Source organism: Colobus angolensis, unplaced genomic scaffold (assembly GCF_000951035.1).
Source record: "Colobus angolensis palliatus isolate OR3802 unplaced genomic scaffold, Cang.pa_1.0 Scaffold241, whole genome shotgun sequence".
In the NCBI taxonomy this organism is placed as follows: Eukaryota; Metazoa; Chordata; class Mammalia; order Primates; family Cercopithecidae; genus Colobus; species Colobus angolensis.
This window is the reverse complement of record NW_012115611.1, coordinates 3,645,277-3,672,443: the sequence shown is the minus strand read 5'-3', so window position 1 is coordinate 3,672,443 and position 27,167 is coordinate 3,645,277. Positions and strand designations below refer to the sequence as shown.

At 37.5% G+C, this 27,167-nt stretch overlaps 1 protein-coding gene across 2 annotated transcripts in view; it reads left to right on the top strand.

Moving 5' to 3' along the window:
- EYS (eyes shut homolog (Drosophila)) overlaps nt 1-27,167 on the top strand; it is a 2,062,375-nt gene that overhangs the window by 1,943,436 nt on the left and 91,772 nt on the right. For both annotated transcript variants that reach the window (XM_011945635.1, XM_011945634.1), the window contains exon 37: nt 20,099-20,281. In XM_011945635.1, the coding sequence (XP_011801025.1) occupies nt 20,099-20,281 (183 nt within the window). The remainder of the gene's footprint in view (nt 1-20,098; nt 20,282-27,167) is intronic.

Sequence of the window (27,167 nt, the reverse complement as noted above, 5' to 3'; positions counted from 1 at the left end):
TGCATCACATAGTTCTCATGCCATGGTTTTCAGCTTCAACAGGTCATTTAGGACTTCTCTACACTGTTTATTCTACTTAGCCATTCTTCTAATCTTTTTTCAAAGTTTTTAGCCCCTTGCGATGGGTTTGAACATCCTCCTTTAGCTCAGATAAGTTTGTTATTACCAATCGTCTGAAGCCTTCTTCTCTCAACTCATCAAAGTCATTCTCCTTCCAGCTTTGTTCCATTGCTGGTGAGGAGCCTCCTTCCTTTAGAGAAGAGGCGATATGATTTTTAGAATTCTCAGCTTTTGCACTCTGGTTTCTCTCCATCCTTGGGGTTTTATCTACCTTTGGTCTTTGATGACAGTGACGTACAAATGGGGTTTTGGTTTGTTTGTTAGTTTTCCTTCTAACAGTCAGTATCTTCAGCTGCAGGTCTGTTGGAATTTGGTGGAGGTTCACTCCAGACCCTGTTTGCCTGGGTATCACCAGTGGAGGCTGCAGAAGGGCGAATATTACAGAACAGCAGATGTTGCTGCCTGCTCCTTCTCTGAAAGCTTCCTCTCAGAGGGGCACACAGCTGTATGAGGTGTCAGTTGGCCCCTACTGGTAGATGTATCCCAGTTAAGCTACTCAGGGATCAGGGACCCACTTGAGGAGGCATCTGTCCATTCTTGGATCTTAAACTCCATGCTGGGAGAACCACTACTCTTTCCAAAGCTGTCAGACAGGGACATTTAAGTCTGCAGAAGTTTCTGCTGCTTTTTGTTCAGTTATGCCCTGCCCTCAGAAGTGGAGTCTACAGAGGCAGGCAGACCTCCTTGAGTTGTGGTGTGCTCCACCCAGTTCGAGCTTCCCAGCCTCTTTATTTACCTACTCAAGTCTCAGCAATGGTGGATGCCTCTCCCCCAGCCTCACGGTTTCCTTGCAGTTCGATCTCAGACTGCTGTGCTAGCAGTGAGTGAGGCTCCAGGGGCATGGGACCCTCCAAGCCAGGTGCAGGATATAATCTCCTGGTGTGCCATTTGCTAAGGCCATTGGAAAAGCACAGTATTAGGGTGGGAGCGTCCCGATTTTCCAGGTACCATCTGTCACAGCTTCCTTTGGCTAGGAAAGGAAATTCCCCAACCCCTTGTGCTTCCTGGGTGAGGTGATCCCCCACCCTGCTCTTTGGGCTGCACCCACAGTCTGACAAGCTCCAGTGAGAGGAACCTGGTATCTCAGTTGGAAATGCAGAAATCACCCATCTTATGCATTGCTCACGCTGGGAGCTGCTGACTGGAGCTGTTCCTATTTGGCCATCTTGGAACCTCTGCCACTCCTCGTTGATTGATGGGCATTTGGGTTGGTCCACGATTTTGCAATTGTGAATTGTGCTGCTATAAACATGCATGTATAATTATCTTTTCTGAATAATGACTTATTTTCCTCTTGATAGATACTCTATAGTGGAACTGCTGGATCAAATGGTAGTTCTACTTTTAGTTCTTTAAGGAATGTCCACACAGTTTTCCATAGTGGCTGTAGTAGTTTATATTCCCACCAGCAGTGTAGAAGTGTTCCCTGTTCACCACATCCACACAAACATCTACTGCTTTTTATTTTTTTATTATGGCCATTCTTGCAGGAGTAAAGTGGTATCACATTGTGGTTTTGTTTTGCATTTACCTGATCATTAGTAATGATGAGCATTTTTTCAGATGTTTGTTGGCCATTTGTATATCTTCTTTGAGAATCACCTATTCATGTCTTTAGCCCATTTTTTGATAGGATTTTTTTTTTCTTACTGATTTGAGTTCATTATAGCTTCTGGATATTAGTCCTTTGTCAGATGTATAGATTATGAAGATTTTCTCCATTCTCACTGCTTGCTATTGTTCTGTTCAGAGTATGTAATTCTTCTTGTTTTAAGCTGGAAGAGTTTTATTTTTCCAGGAATTTAGCCATCTCTTCTAGGTTTTCTAGTTTATGTGCATAAAGGTGTTCATAGTTGCCTTGAATGATCTTTTGTATTTCAGTGGTGTCAGTTGTAACATCTCCTGTTTCATTTCTTAGTAAGATTATTTGGATTTTCTCTCTTCTTTTCTTGGTTAATCTTGCTAATGGTCTATCAATTTTATTTATCTTTTCAAAGAACCAGCTTTTCATTTTCTTTTGTTTTTCTTTTTTTGTTTGTTTGTTTCAATTTCATTTAGTTCTGATCTGATATTGATTATTTCCTTTCTTCTGCTGGGTTTGGGTTTGGTTTGTTCTTGTTTTCTCTAGTTCCTTGAGGTATAAACTTAGACTGTCTGTGTGCTTTCAGACTTTTTGATGTAGGTGTTTAGGGCTATGGACTTTCCTCGTAGCACTGTCTTTGCTGTATCCCAGAGGTTTTGATAGGTTGTATCATTACTGTCATTCAGTTCAAATAATTTTTTTTTAATTTCCATCTTGATTTTTTTTATCAAGTATTCATTTTGGTGCAGGTTATTTAATTTCCAAGTATTTACACGGTTTTGAAATTTCCTTTTGGAGTTGATTTCAAATTTTACTCAACCATGGTCTAAGAGAGTGATTTTCTGAAATTTATTGAGGCTCATTTTACGGTCTATCATATGGTCTTTCCTGGAGAAAGTTCCATGTGCTGTTGAATAGAATGTGTATTCTCTGGTTGTTGGATGAAAAGTTCTCTATATATCTGCTAAGTCCATTTGTTTCAAGGTGTAGTTTAAATCCATTGTTTATTGACTTTCTGCCTTGATGAAGGATTTAGTGCTGTCAGTGGAGTATTGAAGTCCCCCACTATTACTGTGTTGCTGACTGTCTCATTTCCTAGGTTTATTAGTAATTGTTTTATAAATTTGGGAGCTTAGAGAATAAAATATGTATGTCCATTGCAAACAAACTTTAAAACTTGGAGAAAATGAATCTTCTTCTAGAAAACCATATATTCAAATTGACTCATAAATGAAAAAACATTTTTAATTGCTACATTAGCATCTTCAAAGGTAATTAAATATGTACTATTTTAAAAGTCACTACAATAATACACATTTGTAAGTATTTCATCTTATCTATTAAGGATAGATTATTTCAGTGTTACTTAGTCCAGACAACAGCAAAAGGTGAGTGCTTCTCAATTCATTTTATTAACCCAGCATAGCATTAGCACAAGAAAATAAAACTATAGACCAATTTCACTAAATGCCTGTAGGAGGGGGAGAAAAAGGTACATATTAGCAAATATAATCAAACAATGTACCAAAAAATGTATTACTACTAAGCTAGGAATGTTCTAAGAATACCAAGGTTATTCAATACCAGGAAATTTATCAATATAATGCAAAATCAAAAAAATAATCTAAAGGAAAATTTTTTTGATTAATCAATACTAAAATGTCATCAGATAGATACAAATAAGACCTCCAATCAAATTCAACAGACATACTTGTTTTATTAAGAAAATTAGAAAATAGAAACTAAAAAATGGAATAAAATACTAAAATTTAATAAACCTTAGTTTGAGACCAAAAGCACATATTATTCCTATTGGTAAAACACTAAAACCTCTTCAATTAAAACCAGAACTTGGCAAGGATGGCTAGTATAACTATTATTATTTGCCATAGTCTTGAGAAAGTCCAAGCAAATACAATGAGATAAACATAATCAATACTCATACTAGAAAAGAAGATACAAATCTATCTTTGTTGGCAGTATAATTTTAATGAGAAAAAAATTGTACAAGACAAAAAATAAAAATCAATTGCTTTTCTTCTTAATAGCACAGCTGTATGTAAATATAAAACAACTTCACTTTGTCTTCTATTCTCCCTTTAAATTTGCTCAATGGTGTTAATTATCCTTTTTCCCCTCAAATAAAAGTTCAGACATGGTCATTCCTGGATCACAAAATACCAGTTCCACTTAGTAATTTGGTTGTCCATTTTTATACAACAGGCTAATCTATCCACATTAAATTTCATGCTTTCATGTGGCCAGGTGTGGTGGCTCATGCCTGTAATTCCTGCATTTTGGGAGGCCAAGGTAGGCAGACACCTGAAGTCAGGCGTTCAATACCAGCCTGACCAACATGGTGAAACCTGTCTCTACTAAAAATATAAAAATTACCTAGGCATGGTGGTGTACAGCTGTAATTCCAGCTACTCGGGAAGCGGAGGCAGGAGAATCATTTGAACCCAAGAAGAAGAGGTTGCAGTGAGCCAAGATTGCACCACTGCATTCCAGCCTGGGCGACAGAGCAAGCTCAGTCTCAAAAAAAAAAAAAAAATCATGCTTTTTCCTTCCGCATTTGGGACTGACTTAGCTAGAAAATTTCAAGGGTAAAGGGAAACTGAAATTCTTTCTCCCCTGTTTTGCTCCCTACAGCACATGGCCCTTCAGCATGGAGTTCAGGAACAGGAAAGGAGGACAGGAGATTTCTTTCTTCACTGAGATGATTGAGTTGATTTAGTTTCACTGCTCTCTGGGTTTGGCATTCAGTCATCCATCCTTGTCTTGTGGAACAGTTTTACGGATGCTTTGGGGACCCCATGGATGGAATTCTTCCACTTGTAATTTTCTTTACTTTGGGAAAAGGCATATCTATTCCAGCTGGTTGTTTGCTCCTTCCCCAACCTTTGGCATCTCATAACATCTTCAGCTTTCCCTGTTGAGTGGTCTTTGTCTCTTAAGGTGGTTCATTTGGTCAGAACTTAAGAAAGCACAATATCTTTTTCCTATAGCTGAGCCACATCAATTCCAGACAACATGCTCACATCCTTTCCCTGACAGCCTCTGGAGTGCTGAACAATTCCAGCCAAGAAGCAGCCTGTCATTGGCTTTCTCCTTCAATGCAGCCAATTAATCTTCCACCTGTTAGACTTTCCGGGCAGAAGTCAGTACACTATGTCCCCTTACCTCAGACTTCAGGGATACATATTAAGCTCTCCAAGTTGTGTTTCTAAAACCCTTCCCTCTTGATTTGAGGTGCAAGGTGAGGGCTATAAGCCTTTTATCCTCTCAATAAGAGTGAGGAATTCAAGAGTCACCAGCTGGTTTTCAGCCTCCTGCTTTATAAATCCCTCACTTTGATGTGTTTTTTCTACTTTCTTTGTGCTTCAACTAGAACTTCTATTTTAACCTCTTGTTACACTTTCAAGCCCAAACTAGAATTAGAAATAAGAAATTTTCCAGTCACAATTGTAACAACAACAAAAAAAACCTACAAAATACTTTGAATACCTTTAATGAGAAAGGTGCAAGACTTCTATGTAGAAAATTATAAAACCTTAAAAACATTATATATGAATGGCTTACAAAACTTTGCCATGCTGTCAGATAACAAGATATAATTCATAATAATTTTTGAAATTGTATGTATAAATTACATGTGAGAAAATTGCTATTTTAATGCATAATTACATAACATTTTAAAGCTTTTGAGTCTGATCTAGAATAATACGTATAATAACAACCCATCAATACCTAGTGAAATATAAAAAATAAATAAATGTGAGAGGGAACTGTCCTTGCCTGGCCTTGCCTTGCTAGGTATCAGAACATACGTTAAACTGCTATCAGCATTATCAGTGTGGTACTGGCATAGTAAGATACAAATAGATCAACAAGAAGAAGAGAAAATTAAGCAAAAGACCCCAGCATATGTGATAATACAATTGATGACCAAATTGCTGTTTTATTCAGTTGTGAGATAAGGTTTTAGTTAATAGATGAAACTGGCACAACTTATTCTCCACAGGAAGAAAACAAAATTAAACTTCTTTTATACTAGGTATTAAAATAAAACCTGGATTTATTAGAGACTTAAAATATGAATCAGTGAATATCTCAGGACAAAATCTAAGATTTTGGAATAGCCTAGAGATGAAGGAATAATTCTTAACCAAGACAGAAAATTCTGGAGCTGTAAAAGAAAATATTAGGACAATTTTTAAAAAAACTTTTGAATTACCTGGGATTTCACATCTAAAGTTAGTAGAAAAACAATAGATTTGAAGAAACTATTTCTGAGGTGACAACAGATTAACGTAATATTCAAAGAGCTCTTTAGTATTGTCAAAACAAAGATAAGTTCAAAGAAAAATAATAAAGCATATGAACAGACATCTCACTGAAGAGTATACAGATGGCCAACAAGTACAAGGTGCTCAAACTCACTAGCAATCAGGGAAATACCATTAAAGTAATAACTAGACAAACCACCCTCATCAGATTGTCAAAAATTAGAGAGAGCAATGATATATATTCCTGGAGGGAATTCAAGAAGTTTATACACACTTTTTTATGGAAACATGAATTGTAATTTTAGAATGCAATCTGACAGCATGTGGAAATGGCTGTGATGCAAGAATTAGAGGCCATGCAAGGCCTCAACGTGGATTTTCCCTTAAGAAGTATTACTTCAGAAGTGTCACTGTTGAATCCTCATTTCCCCATGGCTACGAACAACCCAAACCCCTGATATAATCCCAAGAATGGAAGGGGCACTAGTCAGCCTAGTGGTAGGTTGATTACATTATGGGAGAGGCAGGAATTTTTCCTTAATTCTCCTGATTATTTATTCTGGATTTGGATTTTCTTTCCTTACTAGTCATGGTTCTTCCACCATTTCTTTTGAGGGACTTCATCAACATATGTCATTATGGTATCCTGCACAATATTACTTCTAAGCAACAGGCTTCACAGTGAAAGAAATAAGGCAAGGAGAGATACTGAACTTATGAAATTTATCACCCAAAAGTTGTTGGCCTTATAAAATGGCAATATAGTATATTAAGACTCTGTGGCAGCATCACCTGGGCCACCTTTCAGGGTCATGGCGCCATTCTGAAAGATGTCATGTAATCTGTGAAACTGACACATGGTGCTATATCTTCCACAATCATATGACACAGATTCGGAAACCAAGGGGGAGCAGCAGAGCAGTCTGTCTCGTGATCATCCTTAAAGACCCCATCACAATTTTTCCTCTCTCTGTGACTCTGAGCTCCACTCATTCAGAGGCTTTTGGCACCCAAAAGGGAAAAGCTCTCAAGAGATGTAGCCATAGCCCTGTTGAATCAATTTACATCATCCACCTCCCTTTCAGGCTTCCATGAAACCACACAAACAGGTACAAAGGGGCTTGAAGGTGTTGCCCCGAGTGACCGATCACAATAGGCACAGAAAGGAGGGTTACGCATTCATTTATTCATTCAATAAAGAGAGCCTGCTATGAGCAGGCACGGTTCCAAGTGCTTAGGACACAGCAGAAAACAAAAATGACAAAATCCTCCCTTCATGGACCTTACATTTCAGTGAGGGGCGAGGCATTCTAGTGATTTGTGAGAAGGCAGATTATAAGCGCTGTGGAAAAACAAAAACAAACAAAAATGCTGAGAAGAAAAAGAGAAGAAATCCCTGGGGGTGGATCAGGGTGTTTTCATAAGATTTCAAGATATTTTTGGATGCAAGGAGACAACTCATTTGGATAGATGAATGGCGGAACTTTTTGTTACTTACAGCTTCAAATGGAAGAAGACTGCCATAGGGCCACATGGAGGTTTTGCTTGGAGAGGGCTTTTGTGTGGCAAGTCGGGTGGGCTTAGTTAGGTTTTGAGGGCTCTCTGTAGATTGGCTAATTTGAATAATTCTGAGGGCTCCAAGGTGTGACCCTAGTTGTCTGACGCCCGGCCCAGGGCGGTTAGGACGGGTGTGTGGTAGCCTGGAATGTGAGAGTCCAGAGAAATGATCAGCCTCCAATCAGGGCCCCAGACTGGGTTAAGACAGCACTTCTTAAAAAACCTTATCACACAGAGGAAGGTTGGAAGTAAATAGAGTGTACAGGGTATGACAAGGTAGGCCTCAGGGAGAAGGAGAAGGGTGGGATTGAAAAAAACACTGAAGGTGAGAGAATTAGCCAGCAGTTGAAAAAGTGTTCTGGTGAGACCCAGGTAACCCTCTCAGTCAAAGAAGAATATGGATGAGGAAAAAAAATTACATCTTTCTGTGAACTCCAACGGAAACTTAATGTATTCTTAACTGTGAAAATCATTAACATATGTCAAAAATCACAGTTGTATTATCAGCACCTGCGACTTTGTCACCAAGAGAAATCAGATCCCTTTTTATCACATGACAGTTGTTATATACTGTATTAAAATATGCTGGTGCCCCTCTCAATGTAAAACTGCTATAGTTTTTATGCCTAGTTATTATGCCTACCTGCTGCTAGATCTTGCTATTTAAATACATTACAAAAGAACTATACTGTTTCCTTCATGAAAAAACATTTGTTATAATTTATTAATTGTATTTCACAAAGGTAGATTTGTTTTATAATCTTATGTATTTTACGGTATGAATTTAAAAACATTATTCTGAGGAGGGTTCCCACTAGCTTTCCCAGACTGGTATAGAGGCCCATGACACGCATACATGCACAGGCGCGTGCACACACACACACACACACACAGACACACACACAGTGAGAAGCCTGCCTTGGGGTAGTGCCTCGCACATCCAGTGGTAAGAGTTAATAGAAGCCCATTGAAGCTCTTGACCACAGGCCCACCATGGCCTGGCCTCTGAGGAATGAAGACCACACCAGATAAAGAATACAGCCAGCTGCAGGGAAGGCAGGAAGCAAGGAGGGCATAGGAGAAAGAATTTAAATTTGCTTCCCCTACATGAAAAGAGAGCATCCAAGGAAGAAAGTTATGTTATGAGAAGTGGCCTTCTGACCAGTTCTAGGAATCTGGAGTTTAGCCCCAGGGTTTCCTGGTGAATGTGTTATTTGTAGGTTTGCTCTGAGATCCATTTCTCACCCTGTACAAGCTACATTTTCTCCTGCCAAGGGAAGGTCCTGTCAGGAGACAGGCGAGTAGGGGGAAGAGAGAAGCTAGAGAATTTCTCCCCTCTCCCCTCGACTAGTAGCTGTATCTGCTATTGGTTCCAGCTCCCACATAACAGGTCTCCAAGCTACCCATGGTCCCGTGTCCTGATGAGCAGCCCCCATTACCGAACCCAGCTCCTGCCAGGAGGTTGCAGCTCTTGGGCTTTTTTATTATCATTATACTTTATGTTCTAGGGTACACGTGCACAACACTGTGTCTTCCCTTCGTTCTTTCAGCTACAGAGGTGGCAGCTGCTTTCGGCTGTTCAGCTGTTGCTATCCTCTAGGTGGCCTCACCATCCCCTGTTTGCTCTCCCTTCATAATTAGCTCCCTGTATCAAGTCTTTCCTTTTGGCTATCTCTTGTGGATGCTGATAAGCAAAAAAGCACAATAGTAGCAGTACCTTTGAGTCTGCCACCAAGAAAAATCACAGATACTTCCATATCACATTGCAGCTGTCATATGCTCTCTGGTTTCTGTAAAGTATTTGGGTTTAGTAACTGAAACTTAGTCTGTGTCAGGACAGGATCACAACAAAAACATGAGAACAAATGGCCATTATTCAGAGATCCCTTCTGTACTTGGAACAAAATGCAATAAAAGAAAAAACTTTAAGGCAACTCCAATTGGGAAAGAAGGGTGACACTTTTATGATTTTATGTCGGATTATTGCATTATGTTAAAAGGAAGTTATTATTTGAAAATGCAAGTATAAGAAGGATGCACATTGGCACTCAGCAACCAAAGGTCTGTGGGAAGCATTTATTGGGTATTACGTTTTGTTTCAGTTTTGGATTTTGGCCACGTAGCACCTGAACTTCCTTCTTATTTGCGTACATATACATGCCTCAGGACAGGCCAATGGGATACTCTCCCCAGGATTTGCACCCGGAAGAAGTGGTTCAAAGAGAGAGTAATATTTAGAAATTATTTGTAGCTGAGGTAGTTGCACAGCTGTCCCCAGTCATAGAAATACCAGCGGCTGCATCCTGAAATAGCTGTTCATACAACGTGAACTTGGCTGGTGAACTTGGCTGTATTTGAGCTACCCATGTTCCTTCGTTTTTGCCTACTTTCCCTGCTAGTTCTCCAGCCCTCCCATCGACTATGAGGTAATCTGTCTCCTTTCTTGCTTAAGATGATCAGGGTTAGTTTATATTGCCAGTAACCAAGAAACCTAATTGGTACAGTTTTATTCCAAGTATTGCATGCTATACCAAATAAAATACTTTGTTTCATTTTGTTTTCTGATTGTTGTTTGCATACTTTAACTCTTAATTATTCCAGTCAATTTTTGGAGTGCTATAATATTCCATTATAGTTTGAGATAGGCACCTGCTCACTATTAGCACACAAAGTCTTGGGGCTATTAGATATAACAAGATCCTTTCCAATTAAAAACAATACTCAATATAAATGTTATATTTTGTGAATCACGTATGATATTTTTATTTTGTTATTACTTAGAATAATCTCTTATGCCATATTAATATGAAATCTTTTTATATGCTTTTGAAACATTATGTGTTGTGGTCCCCAGAAATGAGTTAGTATTTTGTAAGATGCCACTGCCTTTTTCTAGTACTTCAACAGCTAAACCACAATTGTCTTAAAATTATAGTTTTCCCTATAGTATCCCTGGTTAAGATTTTTTCTTTTTTCTCTCATGATTAGAGTACATACTGATTTTTGATAAACCATCCTTATTAGATTTTTGCTTTTTCTAATCTGCTTTTACACAATATCAAAAACAAAAATTAAAATTATAGTCATTTTGTATGTTTGTGTCAATTACAGTCAATCTGTATATTTGTGTATGCATGTGTGTGCCTGTGTCTCCAAATGTTCAAGCACTTAGAAATCTTTAAGGACATATTGATCTTTTTAACCACTGTTTATTTATTTATTATCCATGCATATTAGAAAACAATTGAACTTCTATTAAAACCTATTTGCTGATAAATTCATTGGTATATACTGAGTATCAATTAAATGCTTGATACTGCAAAGCAGTTAATATGTGTTTACATTTCTATTAGATATAGAAGGAGGAGTATAAGAGTTCTACAGAATTTTATGCGTCCATGGCCAGGACTTGGGAGGAAAGTAAAGAGGTAGAATGTCAATCTGTGAGGAGTGCCAACTTTAATAATGTAATATTTTAATAATTACATAAAATACCTGCCAGTGGCCTTTAATCGGACAATGTCATGAATATCCCAGCCATCATAGTGAGGTAGGTAACATAACATGTTAGAAAGAGCACAGGCTTTGGAGTCAACTGAACAGGGGTTCAAAACCGGACTCTGTCATTTCTTAACTCTGTGACTTAACATCTCTTCTTCTATTTCTTCATCTATAAGATAAGAATTTCTTCATCTATAAGATAAGAATAGAGGTAGAAGAGCATCTCACTGGTGTTCTGTGAGAAATAAAGTAATTTAGATAGAACATCTAGCAGCTGGGACATAATAGATACTATAATTGCTATTTTTAATATTTTAGAATATACAATAGTGCATCTAAACAACCATATCTTGAAAAAGATATAGTAACAAACTAATGTATCCACTGAACTTGAGTGATAACCAACTCCAACCTCAATGTTTCTTAATTTCTTAACTAAATATTCATGAGCATGAAGAAATTCATGAGTTAGAAATGAGAAAATTATTCAAAACACATCAGTTTCAGAATATCTTGTGTGTGTAATAGCTAGGAGTCTTATTTCATCACAATAAACTATTAACAAAGGGAATGTAATCCAATATAAACCTGAACAGCTTATGTAATATGAGTTATAGAGGATGTGAAAATTTTACCATTCTCAAAGCTTATGCCATAAACTGTAATGTAATGCAGATACTATGATTGTGATTTGAACCTATATGTTTCAGGGATTTTTCCCCTTTTTTGACATTTTGTGATACTGTAAAACATCCTACCTATACCTAATTTAGTTACTTTGGAAAGCCAGAAGATGGCACTAATTTCTAAGAATTATGCATCTAAAAAGAATGCTTCAGATTCTAGCATGTATTATTTCTTTTGCTGGTGGAAATTATAATGCTCTACATTTTCAACAGTTTTTCTATCTTAATGTAAAATTCTGTTTGTTCTTAGCTTTTTCCTGATGATTAAAGAAGTTAGAATGGTAGGAATTAAATATCTATATAGAATGCGTGAATAATTTATTATGAGCAGGAATTGGCAAGCAACCAATCATATTTATTTCATGTTTTTACCTGTGGGTGAATTGAATATTATATATCTATTTGAATAGAGAGCTTGATTTTATTCATGTATTGGGTATCTCTGTCTTGGTTCAGAAGGAAAACCTAAATGCATGTTTTCTGTACAGGCTACCATCACCTATAACTCTTGGTGATATCTCAGGACATACTTATTTCTATTCCCTTTAAAAGATAATCACATTTGTAGGTTGCCATTTTTACTTCTAAATAATGCTGAACAGTGTGAAAGTGTATTCCACAAGGAGTTTGTTCAACAACAAAAAACAAACAACAAAGACAATGATCACGTACACAGTTTGATAACCTAATTGCATTTCGGCAGGATATTAAGCTAAATCTAATGCTATATTACTAAGAAGTTAAGAACAAAGAGAGAGGAAAGATGTGTATACTCAAAGCTAGGAAGGAAAACTGGAGAGGCAAGTAATGGTCTTGTATTTTTGCAAATTTATCCATCTACCTAAGGGTAGATTAATTTTCCTGGCAAAGTTAAATGTATATTTCAAGATACGCTACACTGCTGAACACCATGCTTGGAAAACTGGCATTCTGGAGTCTTTCAAAATCAGCAATTTCCAAGGGAAAATCTATCTACCATCTGCTTGCTTCATTAAAATACATAATAGAGAAGGAAGAACTGAATTAGATTTTCACTAGCTCAGCGCTCCCTGGTGTCCACTCTGCTGAGGTTATACACAGCAGCCTATATAGAAAACAGAATCCAAGTAAAAATCAACGACAGGTTTGTCTTTTGTATCTGTTTAAAAACAGAGCAATGAGCTCCAAAAAAATTATATATTTAGACTAAACAATGTACCTTGAAAACACTTAAAGGTTTCAAGTAATTTTTGATACACTTAAGAAAATTTTTTCAACACCACATGTATAATTTTAAACCTGATCATAAATGTATCATACGGATATTTTGTCAGGTAAAAGGCAAAATAGTCTGTCAAAAACTATCAATTGCCCCAAGAAACTGAGTTAGTATTTTTAGCTCACAAATTAAAGAATACATTATTTTCAAATATTAAATGGAAACTCATGTTTATAAGATAAATTATAAAATTACATAGTTATACAACTTAATTATTAAAAATAATGATTTGGGCCAGGCCCGGTGGCTCATGCCTGTAATCTCAGCACTTTGGGAGGCTGAGGCAGGCAGATCACTTGAGCTCAAGAGTTCAAGACCAGCCGGGGCAACATGGTGAAACCCCACCTCTACAGAAAATACAAAAGTTAGCCGGACATGGTGGTGGATGCCTGTAGTACCAGCTACTTGGGAGGCTGAGGTGAGAGGATTGTTTGAGCCCGGGAGACGGAGGTTGCGGTGAGCCAAGATTGTACCACTGCACTCCAGTCTGAGTGACAGAATGAGACCCTGCCTCAAAATAAAAAAAATAAAAATAAAAAATAAATGGATTTGTCCGGTTAGGAGTCCCTATGCCTTGATTTTCAGTATGTGTTCCATTACCTGAATTTTTACCCACACTAGAAGAATTAAGATTCCATATTACTGCAAAAATTTACTAACATTTTTCAGAGGAAAGGACTTAGTACAAAAAAATTCAAACAAGCAACGATTAGCATTGGTGATGGTGTAGAAATCAACTTCACAACTTCATCCAACAGCTCCGTAAGTGCAGAATAGTTAGTCACCTAAGAACAGAGTTGTAAAGATACTAGATAAACAGTAACAGCAGAGATATACTATCATAATATGCATTACTATGTCCTTTACACTACTTTAACCTTTTACATGTATTCATTCAACCATTTGATAAATATGTATCTTATACCCAATTAGACCAAGAAGGACAGGCAAGCTCTCTGCCCTAGTGGAATCTGCAATCTGAGTGGGGAGAAAAAATAATAAAAAGTAAACAAATAAATAACATATAATGGAATTGGGCCATGTAAATAAAGCAAGTTAAGAGACTAGAGAGTAAGGGCTGTGGTGGGGGCGGGCACAAGGAGATTAATACTTTAATAGGGTGGTCAGGAAAGTCCCTGTGAGGAGAGAACACCTGAGCAAGTCTTGAAGGAAGTGAAGGAGCAGGCCATGCAGCTTTTGGGGAAAATGTGGTTCAGGCACTGGGAACAGGAGCAGAAGCCTTGAACTGGGAATGTGTTAGGTTTGCTTAAGAAACACGAAGAAGTTCGCATGGCTGCAGCAGAATGAGCAAGAAGAAATGAGTATAAAATAAATCTGGAGATTAGGAGATTTGTCCATGTTCAGGAGTTTTTATTTTATTTCAAACTTCAAGGGAAATACTGGAGGACATTTGATATGCAATTTATATTTAAAAGACCACTTTGGCTACCATATGGAAAAGAGATTGTAAAGTGACAAAGGTAACAACAGGGAAACCAGTTAAAAAGCAAATATTATAGTTTGGGCTAGAAAGAACAGTGCATTGAACTTTGATGGTATTAACAGAGGCAGTGAAAAGCAGCAGTGTAATTTGGGATATATTTTGAAGATGAAGTTAACAGTATTTGTCAGTTTGTCAGTTGAGGTAGCAGAGAAAGATACAATTTAAGGATGATGCCTAGTTTTGCTCTGAGCAAAGAGAGGGAAGACTGGGGAACAGATCTGATTGCAAAGGAAGGGAAGGGATTTGGGTTGGGGGAAAGATTACAAATATTGGAATAAAGAGTTTTGCTTTGTGTATGATCAGCTTGCAATTTTTATCAGACATGCAAATATATGTTCATCATTATCTAGTAGTTAGTTGGATATGTGACTCTGGAGCTCTGGAAAAAAGCCAGGGATAGAGACTCTGTTTACTCAGGAGTCATCCACCTGTAAGTGGTACTCATGATCAAATACAGAATGATGGTAGATGGAGATAACTGGAAAAATAGGAGAATGAGGAGCAGCAGTCATTAAGGTAGGAAAAATACCAGGAGAGTGCAGTGGTCATGGAGACCAAGTAAAGAAAGCATTTCAAGAGAAAAGAAATAATCAACCTTGTCAGTTGCTTCTGAGACACTGAATAAGATAAAAACAGAAGTGACATTTAGTTTAGAAAGACTGTGGTCACTAGCGATCTTAACATACAAAAGTTCAAAGGAAAGATAGAGAAGATAGCCTGACTGGAATAAAATCAAGCATGAATGGGTAATAAAATTTTGAAAGAGTCAATACAGACAACTCTTTAGGAGCCTCTTGCTAGTATGGTGAGCAGAGAAACATGCAGTAGCTAGAGAGGAATGTGGAGTAGAGGGAAGCTTTTTATTTATAATGGGGACATTCTAGCATATTTCATGTTAAAGGGAATGCTGCAGTAGAGAAGAAGAATTTGGTAACTCCTGGGAAGCAGGACAGAATTTCTGAAGTGATGTTCTTGAGCAGATGAGAAGGGGTGGATGAAATACCCGGGCAGAGTCAGCCTTGTCAGCAGAGGGAAGGCAAAGCATAGGGATAAAAATGAAAGATTTGAGGGTGGGAGAATTTGACAGTGAAAGCATCCGGTAGTTCTCTGTTGATGGGTTTATTTTTCTCAGCAAAATAAAAAGCAAAATTATTAACTGATGAGAGACAATAAATATTAGATGTTTGAGGAGAGAGGAAGCATTAAATAGCCATTTTAGAGGCTGGGAAAGTGACTTGACTGGAAATACGTAGTAGGATTGCAGGTCTGGTGGGAGAGGTTTGCCCACTTGAATTGTATGGTTAGCTCGAGTGTTTCCTTCAGCCATAGGCTTTTCTCATTCTTCACAAATGTTAGGTACTCTCACGTTCTCATTTTATGAACAAGGAAACTAAAACAGAAAAGTGAAATCACTTGCCCAAGTTTACACAGAAAGTGAGGACATCCAGAATCGAGCCTGAACTGGCCAGCCCCAGCTGCCTCCCTCCATCACTATGCCATAGAGTAGCTTATGTTTTACTACCAGCCAGTGAGCTTCAGGATGCATCCCTGTAGAGTTGAGGAAAGATGTTCTGAAATCTGAGCTATTTATATATCTTTTTCCTACATCCCAATAGCTCATCTTAGCCACTTCTGTGCATTATGCATAAAATTTTAATAATTCAGATTAAAAGACTAACCACAGATTTTTTTTTCTTTTTCTTTTTCTTTTTTTTTGAGATGGAATCTCACTCCAACTCCCAGCCTGGAGTGCAGTGGCCCGATCTCGGCTCACTGCAACCTCTGCCTCCCGGATTCAAGTGATTCTCCTGCCTCAGCCTCCCGAGTAGCTGGGACTACAGGCATGTGCCACCACACCCAGCTAATTTATTTATTTATTTATTTATTTTTAAGTAGAGACAGGGTTTCACCATGTTGGCTAGTATGATCTGGATCTCCTGACCTCATGATCTGCCCGCCTCAGCCTCTCAAAGTTCTGGGATTACAGGTTTGAGCCACTGTGCCTGGCCACAGTAAAATATTTTTTTAAAGGAAAATATAGTTACATTAAAAAACAATAATGCCTTATTTCTCTGCCATATTGGGAATGAGAAAAAATTGCATTAGTAAATGATTAGAAAATAGAATCTTATACCCTGTCTGTGATAACTTTTGGTAAAAAGTGTTTTATAAGCATAATATAACATTCTAAAAAGATTATACATTGAGGCTATAATATAGCACTGTAATATAATAGAAAATATCACAATATTCTCTCTTTACTCAAGGCTCTTAGAATTTTTAATGCTCCTAGATGATGTCTGGATATCTTTTGACTGTGCCTGAAATGGTCCCAGAGCATTATTAGTGATTTTGCTTTGTTCTACACATTAAACAATTTATTTTAGTTTAAATCCCAGCATCTCCCTTTTTTCCTCATGTTCCCAATTCATTCATGTAACTTTAAAAGAACTGACAAAAAATGCATGACTTTACACATGGTATCTGTGAGGCAACTAGGGATTGCAAACATTTTTAAAAATGCATTAATAGCCCAAAAATATTCCCATTACAATCTGTTCAATTTTCTGACTAGATGATGACTGATCCTCCCAGAAGGTTAATCTGGGAATTTGTGCAGTAGAGTAACCAAATTAACCAAACGTTACCTGGTGGAAGATGGAAAAGGGCTTAAAATATTGAAAAGAATCATTTGTAAGGTTGAAAGTCTTCTCCTAATCTGAGTCCCTCGCGTTCTCCTGCCTAATCCAGAGTGATAGAGACAGTGTGAGTGAAGACATAGAAGCCTCTTAGTGATGGATTATATTATCTTTGACCCCTTCTCCTGATTTCTATTGCTCCCCATAGAGGCCCTATCTTTTTATAGGTTCAAAGTTATCAAAAGAAAAAGCCCCTTGAAGTAAGTCACAACTAATGGTTTAGAGGAAGAACTTACCTATCAAAATATGCTTGCATCTCTCTGCGTTACCATTCAATAGAAATAGAATGTGAGCTGCCTATGTAATTTTTTTTCTAGTAGCGACATTTTCAAAGTAAAAAGAAACAGATGAAATTTATTTCAGTAATACATTTAACCCAATGTTTAATGGATATGGGAATGTTATTAATAATATATTTTAGTTGTTTCATACTAAGCCCTTCCCATACAGGCCTAGCCACAATTCAAATGCTCAACAGCTGCAGGTACCACTAGACTAAGAAATGCTGAGCATGTGACAGATCCATTCCTATGGGTCATGGTTATTATCAGTCTTCGTTATTATTCTCAAACTTCAAAAGTACTTATTTTTGATAGTATAAAATTATATCATGAAACTAACTGATTGCACTGATAACATATTTCTATTAACTGTTTAAATATCACACCATTGCCTTCTTTAATGAGTTACCCATAAATTGCCTTACATTTACACTTCTGCATAAGCTTAATTGTTAGATTTCTTGATATCAAAGTTCTCATTTTCATCCTTGACCAAAGTATGGTCCTCTGGCTCTCTGTCTAATCTTTGATTCACACTTCATCAACAGAGTAGTATTTCTAAAAAGCAACTTTTATCATTGCCCAACTACTTTAGGATAATAAAGAAAATATAAAGTTCTTCATGATTTGACCACTATCTTTTTTCATTTCCTTCCATTCTTTTTATTCTTCATTCTAAAATTTGCAGACTTCATAAGTTCCCTGAGTATGACATGTTGTTTTGGTCTTCACACCCTAGAACATGCTATTTCTTCTGCCTGAAAGTTCTTATATCAGGCCTCAATTTTCAATCCAGTTCAGCCGAATAAATTTATTGACCTCACACTAATTCCTTGAGGGACTAGTGCTTTTTTATCTTTGTGTCACTAGTATCTAGCACAGGGTCTGACAGCAAAATACTATATATATGAGATACGTATTTGTCAATCTAGCCTAAATGTAATGAAACGTTTAGGTAGACTCAGTTGTAAATTATTAACAGGAGGAAATATTAAAAGCAAAATGTAGTCATTCCTTTTCTATTTTAGTGTTAAATTTAACTGAATTCTATTTTCATAGTTTTTAATGCCAACATTGAATGATGGTCAGTTCTTTTATTCTGTTTCAATTCCAGTACATTTCATTTCCCTCAGTCACCCTCCCCATAGTACTACTGAAAGTGATATACCGGATGGGAAGAGTGTTATTATCTCAGGGACACAATTTATAAAGTTTTCATTAGATTAAAAAATAAGTATAAGAAGCAAAATGTCTCAAAAGTCCCTACTTCACATTCTGGTGAGTTTTGAGAAAATTATACTTAACCTATGCCACACATCCCAGAGAATAAACTGTTAAGATTTTAATAAAATATCAAAACAAAGTATTCAGCTTATTCACACAAATATCTTAGTTTAATAGTCATATAATAAACTTATAAGATTTTAATAAAATATCAAAACAAAGCATTCAGCTTATTCATACAAAAATCTTAGTTTAATAGTCATATGAAACAAAGATATATAAACATTTAACAATAAGAATCATTTTTCCCAGGACAGCACAATTATTTGCTACACAATTATAAACAGATGTAGAAAGCTCTTTTAAGCATTAGATACCAGAGTGAGGATATTTCTTAAGGCTTGTAAAAATTCTAGTTTTACAGCTTCCCTGGAGTTCAAACATCTCTTGAGAAGGAAACAACACAAGCTCTTATGTTCTCAACCGAGCTGTCCCCAACCAATAAAAATAGATCCTAGGAACATCCCTTAATCTGGTGACATCATCCATAAAAGACAGGAATGGGGTGTCAAAAATCCCCCTTTCTATTTTCTGTTGTCCTCTTGGGGTAAGGAAATGTAAAAAGCCAGTGGGGACTTATGAAGGAAACAGTATAATGAAAGAGAAGAGTTTGATACAAGAAGCACCTCTCAATTAAATTCCATTTTTTTTTTCACACTGGCCCTTGAACTTCTATTTTACCATTTCCTGTTTTTAATAAATCTCCCTACACTTTCACACCTATTGAATTCCATGCTTTTATTACTTAACAAGCATCCCAGCAAAGAAAGAATGAACATTTCTTTTAAACAAGTATTTTTACTTAAAGCAAAGTTCTGGTCACTAACCAATGGTGATGGAAAACTGACCAATTTCCTTCCTGTTTCTTGACTTTCCTAGCCCTGACCTGGGGCTTTGGTTCATATAAAGGTGCGGGATTAGAAAAGCACAGTTTTTTTCAAAGCTGTGAACTCCTCTCTAAGTCATATCCAGGTTTTGGATGCCAAATCATGTTTATGAGGCACCTGAGCAAATACTTTGGCTACCAGTAATCTTTTCTATTTCTAAAATTAAGCTTCAAAATATAGGGGTCTGCTTTTTAAGTAAATTATCCATTATGTAGAAAGAGTATGCTAGTGAAAGGTTTTATATAAGATCTCAAAACATTGCACTTGCTTTGTTCTTGTTTTGAAATTTCCTATTGAGTCACTTAATTGCTCAATGCTAAAGGGCACTAAAGTATAATTAACGTAATAGTAAACAGACTATTTGGCCAGATAAATCAGCAAAACGTAACACTCACTTTACAAATACATGTACAGGTTTATTTTAACTGTTTGGTTTGGGTTTTTCCACAGCTATTAATATCACTCAGCCGAGGTTCAGTGGCACGGATGCCTTTGGATACACCTCATTCCTGGCTTATTCACGGATCTCAGACATCAGCTTCCATTACGAATTCCACCTGAAGTTTCAGCTGGCAAACAACCACTCAGCACTGCGAAATAACTTGATATTTTTTACTGGACAGAAAGGGCATGGTAAGATTAATTGAACCCTCTAGGACTTGCCTTGATCCTTTAAGAATACTTTAGAGATTCCTCAGGGAGATTCTAATTGGCTGTGGTTTAAAAAAAAAAAAAAAAAGGCATTTGCCTAGATGCAGCCTCCTCCTGTTTTCTACCTTGAGCATGTTCCTTGTAGTCCCAAGTATTTAGCAGTTCCCTGACCCTTTCTGATGCTCTACTTTAATCAGGGCTACTGTATTAGTCAGTTTTCATGCTGCTATAAGAACTGCCAGAGACTGGGTAATTTACAAAGGAAAGTGGTTTAATTGACTCACTGTTCAGCATGAATGAGGAGGCCTCAGGAAACTTATAATCGCGGTGGAAGGTGAAGAGCAGAGCACCTCCTTCACGAGGCAGCAGGAAGAAGTGCCTAGCAAAGGGGAGAAGAGCTCCTTATAAAACCATCAGATCTCCTGAGAACTCACTGACTATCAGGAGAACGCACGAGGAAAACCACCCCCATGATTTAATTACCTCCACCTGGTCTCTCCCTGGACACCTGGGGATTATGGGAATTACAATTCAAGATGAGGTTTGCATGGGAACACAAAACCTAACCATATTAGCTACCTTTTATAATCAAAAGAAAAAATTCCTACAGGCAAACATGAGGACAGGCAAGGTGACCAAGTCACATGGGAAGTAAGTTTATTGATTTGTTCTTTCCTCTGTTTCTTTCTGTTTCCATATGTGAAGAGAGAAGGGAAATTCTCATTTTTCTGTGTGTTATAAAATGGAAACACTTGTTGCCCTCAGAGAAAACCATTATAAATTAAAGGAGCAAGAAGTAAGAAAGTACTCAGCCCGTAACAAAGTACTCCAGTGCCCTGGAATTGGTGGGAAATCAACTTATAACTTAAGTTTGTCTCTCTTAAGTAGAAACTAGTTATGCATGTGTTAAGTCAAGGGAAATTACCCATGTTTTACTTTTAAGTCTGCAATCAATAGTTAAGCAATTAATCACCTAACTCATCTGAGTTCAGTGTTTTCATCTGTGAGATCAACATATTGTAACAGAAAAAGATCTTTCTCTCAGCTGTCAGTGCTTCTACTGTGCTAGGGTAAATAACATATTCTGTGTTTTTCAACTCTATCAGTGACTGTCTCTTAACACCAAACACTCTTTTCTGTATTAGCACATGTCTGAAAGGAGCCTACACCCCAAATGAAATGTGGTATTTCAGCCTCCCACCATGTCTGCTAGGATGGGTACTCTATCATATAAAGTGTAATTCATTCTACCTCCAAAATTTGTTTGAATCTCTTCCCCATCTCTATGCTGAAACCTCATGACCTCCTCCTGACTGGTCTCCCTACTGATTTCCTGCCTTCAATTAATTCTCCACATTGCAATAAGAGTTAGCCTCTTAAAAGGTTTATTAGATCATGTCTGAACCTTGTTTAAAACCCATCTGTGGCTTTTTACTGCACTTACAATGCAATCCAAACCTTCTTATCATATTCTCAAAGGGCCTTCAGGATCAGATCCCAGTCTGTATCTCTGAACACAACCAGGCCACTCTCACTATCTCTGTGCTCTTCTCCTAAGCTCTTCTTCCAGTGCCTTAACCACCAAGTGCTTTCCTGTCTCAGAGGTTTTGTGCATGCTTTTTCCTTGGCCCTGACAGGAAATAGCTATCATAGTAGTCAAGGGAGCAGGCTCTAGAGACTGGTGATGTAAACGTGAATCAGTCTCCACCATGTGCAAATTATGTGTCAAGTTACTTAATGTATTTGTGCCTCTATTTTCTAACCTATCAAATGAGTATAGTAAAAGTACATTTCCTTACAGCTTTGTGAGGAATAACGAACTTAATACATGGAAGTTCTTAAAATATCGTTGGACTCGGCCAGGCGTGGTGGCTCATGCCTGTAATCCCAGCACTTCGGGAGGCCAAGGCGGGCAGATCACCTGAAGTCAGGAGTTTGAGACCAGCCTGACCAACATGGAGAAGAGCCCATCTCTACTAAAAATACAAAATTAGCCGGGCATGGTGGTGCATGCCTGTAATTCTAGCTACTTGGGAGGCTGAGGCAGGAGAATCGCTTGAACCCAGGAGGTGGAGGTTCCAGTGAGCCAAGATCGCACCATTGCACTCCAGCCTGGGCAACAAGAGCAAAACTCCATCTCAAAAAAAAAAAAAGAAAAGAAAATATCATTGTACTCAATAAACACGGTAGTGTGTCTTTTCTCAGAAGGGCATTCTGTAGCCACCTTCACCAAAGTAAATCTTATCCCACCCCATCCAAGTTATTCTCTACATCACCTTCTTATTTACTTCCTTCATTGCCCATTACTTTAATCTAGAATTCTTTTATTTTTAAAATAGTTGTTTCTTGTCTGTTTTCACTAACAGAATGGGAGCTTTATACAGAAAGAGATTAAGTCAGCCCTGTTCAACTTTTTACACCCATGCTTAACGCAGTGCCTGACCATAATCACTATTTAATGAATGAATAAAACAACCCCAATAAGAACAAATAATTGCATGGGATATAAGTCAGCAACAGAGCTTCACAAGGATTCCTAAAGAGTGGTCATTCTTAGGGATTCTCAGTTCAAATGCTATGTCCTCTACTAGTATTTCCCCAGTGGTTCCCCTTCCCTCAACTCTTCCATCAATTCCTCTTCGTCTGAGCATGGACAGCCTGTTCGCATTAGGATATGGAACCTTTGTTACAGGCTTTGGCTAGCTGCAAAGTTCTAAATTTCTCTTCTCACTTATAGAAATAGTGAGTTATCACTGTATCACCCACAAAGCCTCTCTCCAATGGTTTTAGTAAATATCTGTGAATGCGCCCACTATAGGGCAGGAAGGGAAATAAAGAATTCCTACTCCTAACCCTTTACTCTGCACACCGCTTATCACATATTTATCAATTAAATCCTTCTCATTTGGAAAAAAAGAAAAAAGCCTGGCAAATGAAAACTTCAAATGAGTATTGCAGACCCTAGGTCTGTCTCTTTGAAAACTGATATTCTAAATCCTGAAAGAGTCAAATAGGGAGAACCTAAGCAAAAGACCAACACCTGGACCATGATACCAAAATACTGCCACCAAAACCCTTTAGTACTCATCTACCAAATTCTTCTTCAAAATCTTTAACACACACATAAAAAATATAAAGCAATGTTTTAACCACCTCATTTCTAAACTGTGGACTCTTACATGTGATGTTTTCTAGTCTTCTCTAGTATTCTGCTTTGTATGCAAAGGAATTGATGCTAATTCTACACTTGCATTTATAGGTTTATAGCGTGGTTAAATAAAGGCTAGGGAACAGATTGATAAACTGTGAAGTTCATTTTCTAAAACCTGAAAATGAGAGCTCTAAAACATACAGTTCCACATTGCACCACATGAGGGAGCAAGAACACCAGCTAAAAAAATACAAATTGCACTGAAATGCTTTCTCTTTAAATGGATACAATAATTGTACATATTTATGGGGTATAATGTGATGTTTCAATACATGTATATATTGGGTAATGACTTAAGACAGAGTTTCTCCAAATAAGAGCTCTTCACACATATATTAAAATCACAAGAATGTGCTTGTTAAAACTCTAGTTCCCAGGCCTTCTCGAATCAAAAATTAGAATAAAATAAAATAAAATTTTATCAAGAATCTTAGGTGTTTTTTATGCAACTAATATTTGTTTTGTTTTTTTAAGTTTTACTTTAAGTTCTGGGATGCATGTGCAGAACGTGCAGGTTTGTTACATAGGTATATATGTGCCGTGGTAGTTTGCGGCACCTATCAATCCATCATCTAGGTTTTAAGCCCCACATGCATTAAGTATTTGTCCTAATACTCTCCCTCCTCTTCCCCGCCTTATGCAAGTAATATTTGAAGGCAACTACTGAAAACCTCCAGTAGTCAGCTAAATTAGACCACATGCAAGTATGGACTAAGGTATGTAATTATTGGCCATAATGTCATACATAGGGATGATTCATCAATTTATATAGCATAAAGCTATGAATTAAAGAAATGAATCTCTTAAAACATATCATAATTATTAACCATACAATTTACGATTATCTATTCTATAGAAGAAATGACCCAAGTCAATGTTTTTAATAGTAGTACATATACATTTAGATGTTATTGCTTTAGTAACATTCATCTCTAACCTACATATTGGTTGTTACTACAAAAATCACCATACCATATGCTGCCTTTATCTTCCTCAGGTGAAGAGATGCACAAAGTCACAGAGTTTATAAAATAACTTGAGTAAGTCAACCTCTAATTTCTGATACGTCCATATAAAAGGCAAGGGGACAACACTGATGATAGTCTTCTCTGAGTCTTTCAAAGCTGAACATTCATTTTGCAAAACTTCATTCTCATTGAACTCTCTGGAAATATCCTGTCAAATACTTCATCTTGAAAACGTCCCTTTGACTTATAATTTTTACCTAACCTAATCCTCTTCCTCTGCTTCTGCAGTCATATTTGGCATTTCCTTCATTAGCTTCTCTTCCTTTCCTGTCCTCCACTCTCTTGTAAGGTACATCTTAGAGACCGGCTCTTCTAGAAGTCACCCTATATATCCCACAGTAGTCCATAGATGAATACTTGGCTTCCCCTCCTGTATCCCTTCTGTTGGTAACTGGTATAAACATTCTGCTTCAGCCAGAAACCCAGGAATCATCTTGATTTTTCCCTTTCATTCATTTGGACAAATATTGGTTGGGTGTCTAGATGAGGCCTTCTTTTAGGTGCTGGGGAAGCAGTTATTAACAAGACAGATGAGGTCTCTCTCCATTTCATCCCCCATGTTCTATGAAACACTGAGGTCTGTCCATTTTCCCTCCCAGTTACTTTTTTATTTTTTTCTCCTTCTTTCTATCCTCATTGCTCCTGGCTTCTCTGTCACAAACTATTGCAATAGCAATAACCTCCTTTCCAGTCTCTCTGCTCAGTTATGTCCTTCTTCCCCTCTATTCTCCTCTTTGTTACAGGGGATGGTTCTAACATACAAGTCCAAACATTTCTTAGCTAATCAACATGTTTCATCATAGCATACCACCTAAGCTCCTCTGCATAATATACAAAGATACTTATCCAGCCCCTGCCCATTTGCACAATCTCCTTTTGCTTCATTCATCCCCACACTTGGCAATATTAGCACATGTGTACATCCTGTGTCATGTGACTGCGTCCTCCACTTCTGTGCAGGCTGTTCCACCTTCTTGAGCCACCCATGCTTCATAGGCATGCCTCCAAAACACTGTCCTTTAAGCCTCAACTCAAAAGATCATTCTTCTTTAGAGTCTTTAACTCTTCCAGAAATTTTTGTTTGTTTTTTGAGACAGAATCTCACTCTGTCACCCAGTCTGGAGTTCAGTGGCTCGATCTTAGCTTACTGCAACCTCCACCTGCCGGGTTTAAGTGATTCTCCTGCCTCAACCTTCCGAGTAGCTGGGATTACAGGCCTGAGCCACTCCGCACTGGCCTCTTCCAGAAAAATTTAACAATTAATCTCTCTGCAGTTCATTGGTAACAATTCTCATATCTTTTTTAAACTCTCTGGATATCTTTGCAAACCAGGACCACTACTTTCCTTTTATATCAATAGTGTCTGTCATATATAAATACTCAACAGTTTTTTAAAGAATGAATATAAAAATGCATGATCCTTGATGCAGTAAACCTACAATCAATTTAGAAAAGCAAAACATGTACTTAAAGTTTTGTTAGTTAACAATAGTAAACCAGGAACCATGTCTGGCATATACAACCTCTATCACAATGTCTAATACATATCTGGAATATAAATATCACTGAATGCAAAGATGTACATAAGTGATAGAAAACGTGGAAATCAGAAAGTAGAAATCTCATCCAGCGAGAACCGTCAGAGAACAGAACATGTCCTCCAATGTGCTTCTCATCCTTCCCTTTCACTTTGAGCAGTCCTCCACAATTAGTGCTACAGCAGCCCAGCTGGTATTTGCTGTTCCATTCTCCCCTGCCCGGGCTCAGCTGCTTGATTCCAACAGTGCATAAACAACCAGTTCGTGCTACCTGAGATCCATCACTCTCGTTCAGTCCACCGTCAAGCTTCCTCTTGCCTGGATGCCTGCCCTAGTCCTCTTTACCTCTCCCAGTACCTACTCATTCATGTAATGTTCTCTGACAAATTTGGATCTCTTATATTCTACCTACACAAAGCCTACATAGCACTTGTGGTTTTATCCATAATTTGGTATCTAATTAAATATTGTTTGGTCATTTATAATCACTGCTTTGAATTATGTGAAGGTACCATTTTCATAAATCAAAGCAGTAGAATAGCAGCATTTCATAATCTTAATTTTGTCCCTCAACAAGATTAATCATAAATTCTTTCAATTTCTTTTGAATTCCCGACTGCATCATTCCTGTGCTGGATAGCTGGTGAAAAATCAATAATTACATGTTTATTGATTATTTCACTAACTGAAAGTCTGTCTATGGACAGGGAGACTATCCTAGTTAGCTAATAATGCTGTGTAGGCATTGATTGATTTGCATTGTAGTGAAGAAGTTAGGATCTAAATGAAGGGGGAGGGAAAATCTGTAGCACTGTTTGCATCTTTGAAATATAAGTTAAAATCTCAACTGTAGCCTGTGTTAAAATTGTATAATACAGTGATAAAAAAATTTTAGGGGCTGGGCACAGTGGTTCATGCCTGTAATCCCAGCATTTTGCGAGGCCAAGGCAGGTGGATCACCCGAGATCAGGAGTTCAAGACCAGCCTGGCCAACACGGTGAGACCCTGTCTCTACTAAAAATACAAAAATTAGGCCGGGCGTGGTGGCTCAAGCCTGTAATCCCAGCACTTTGGGAGGCCGAGACGGGCGG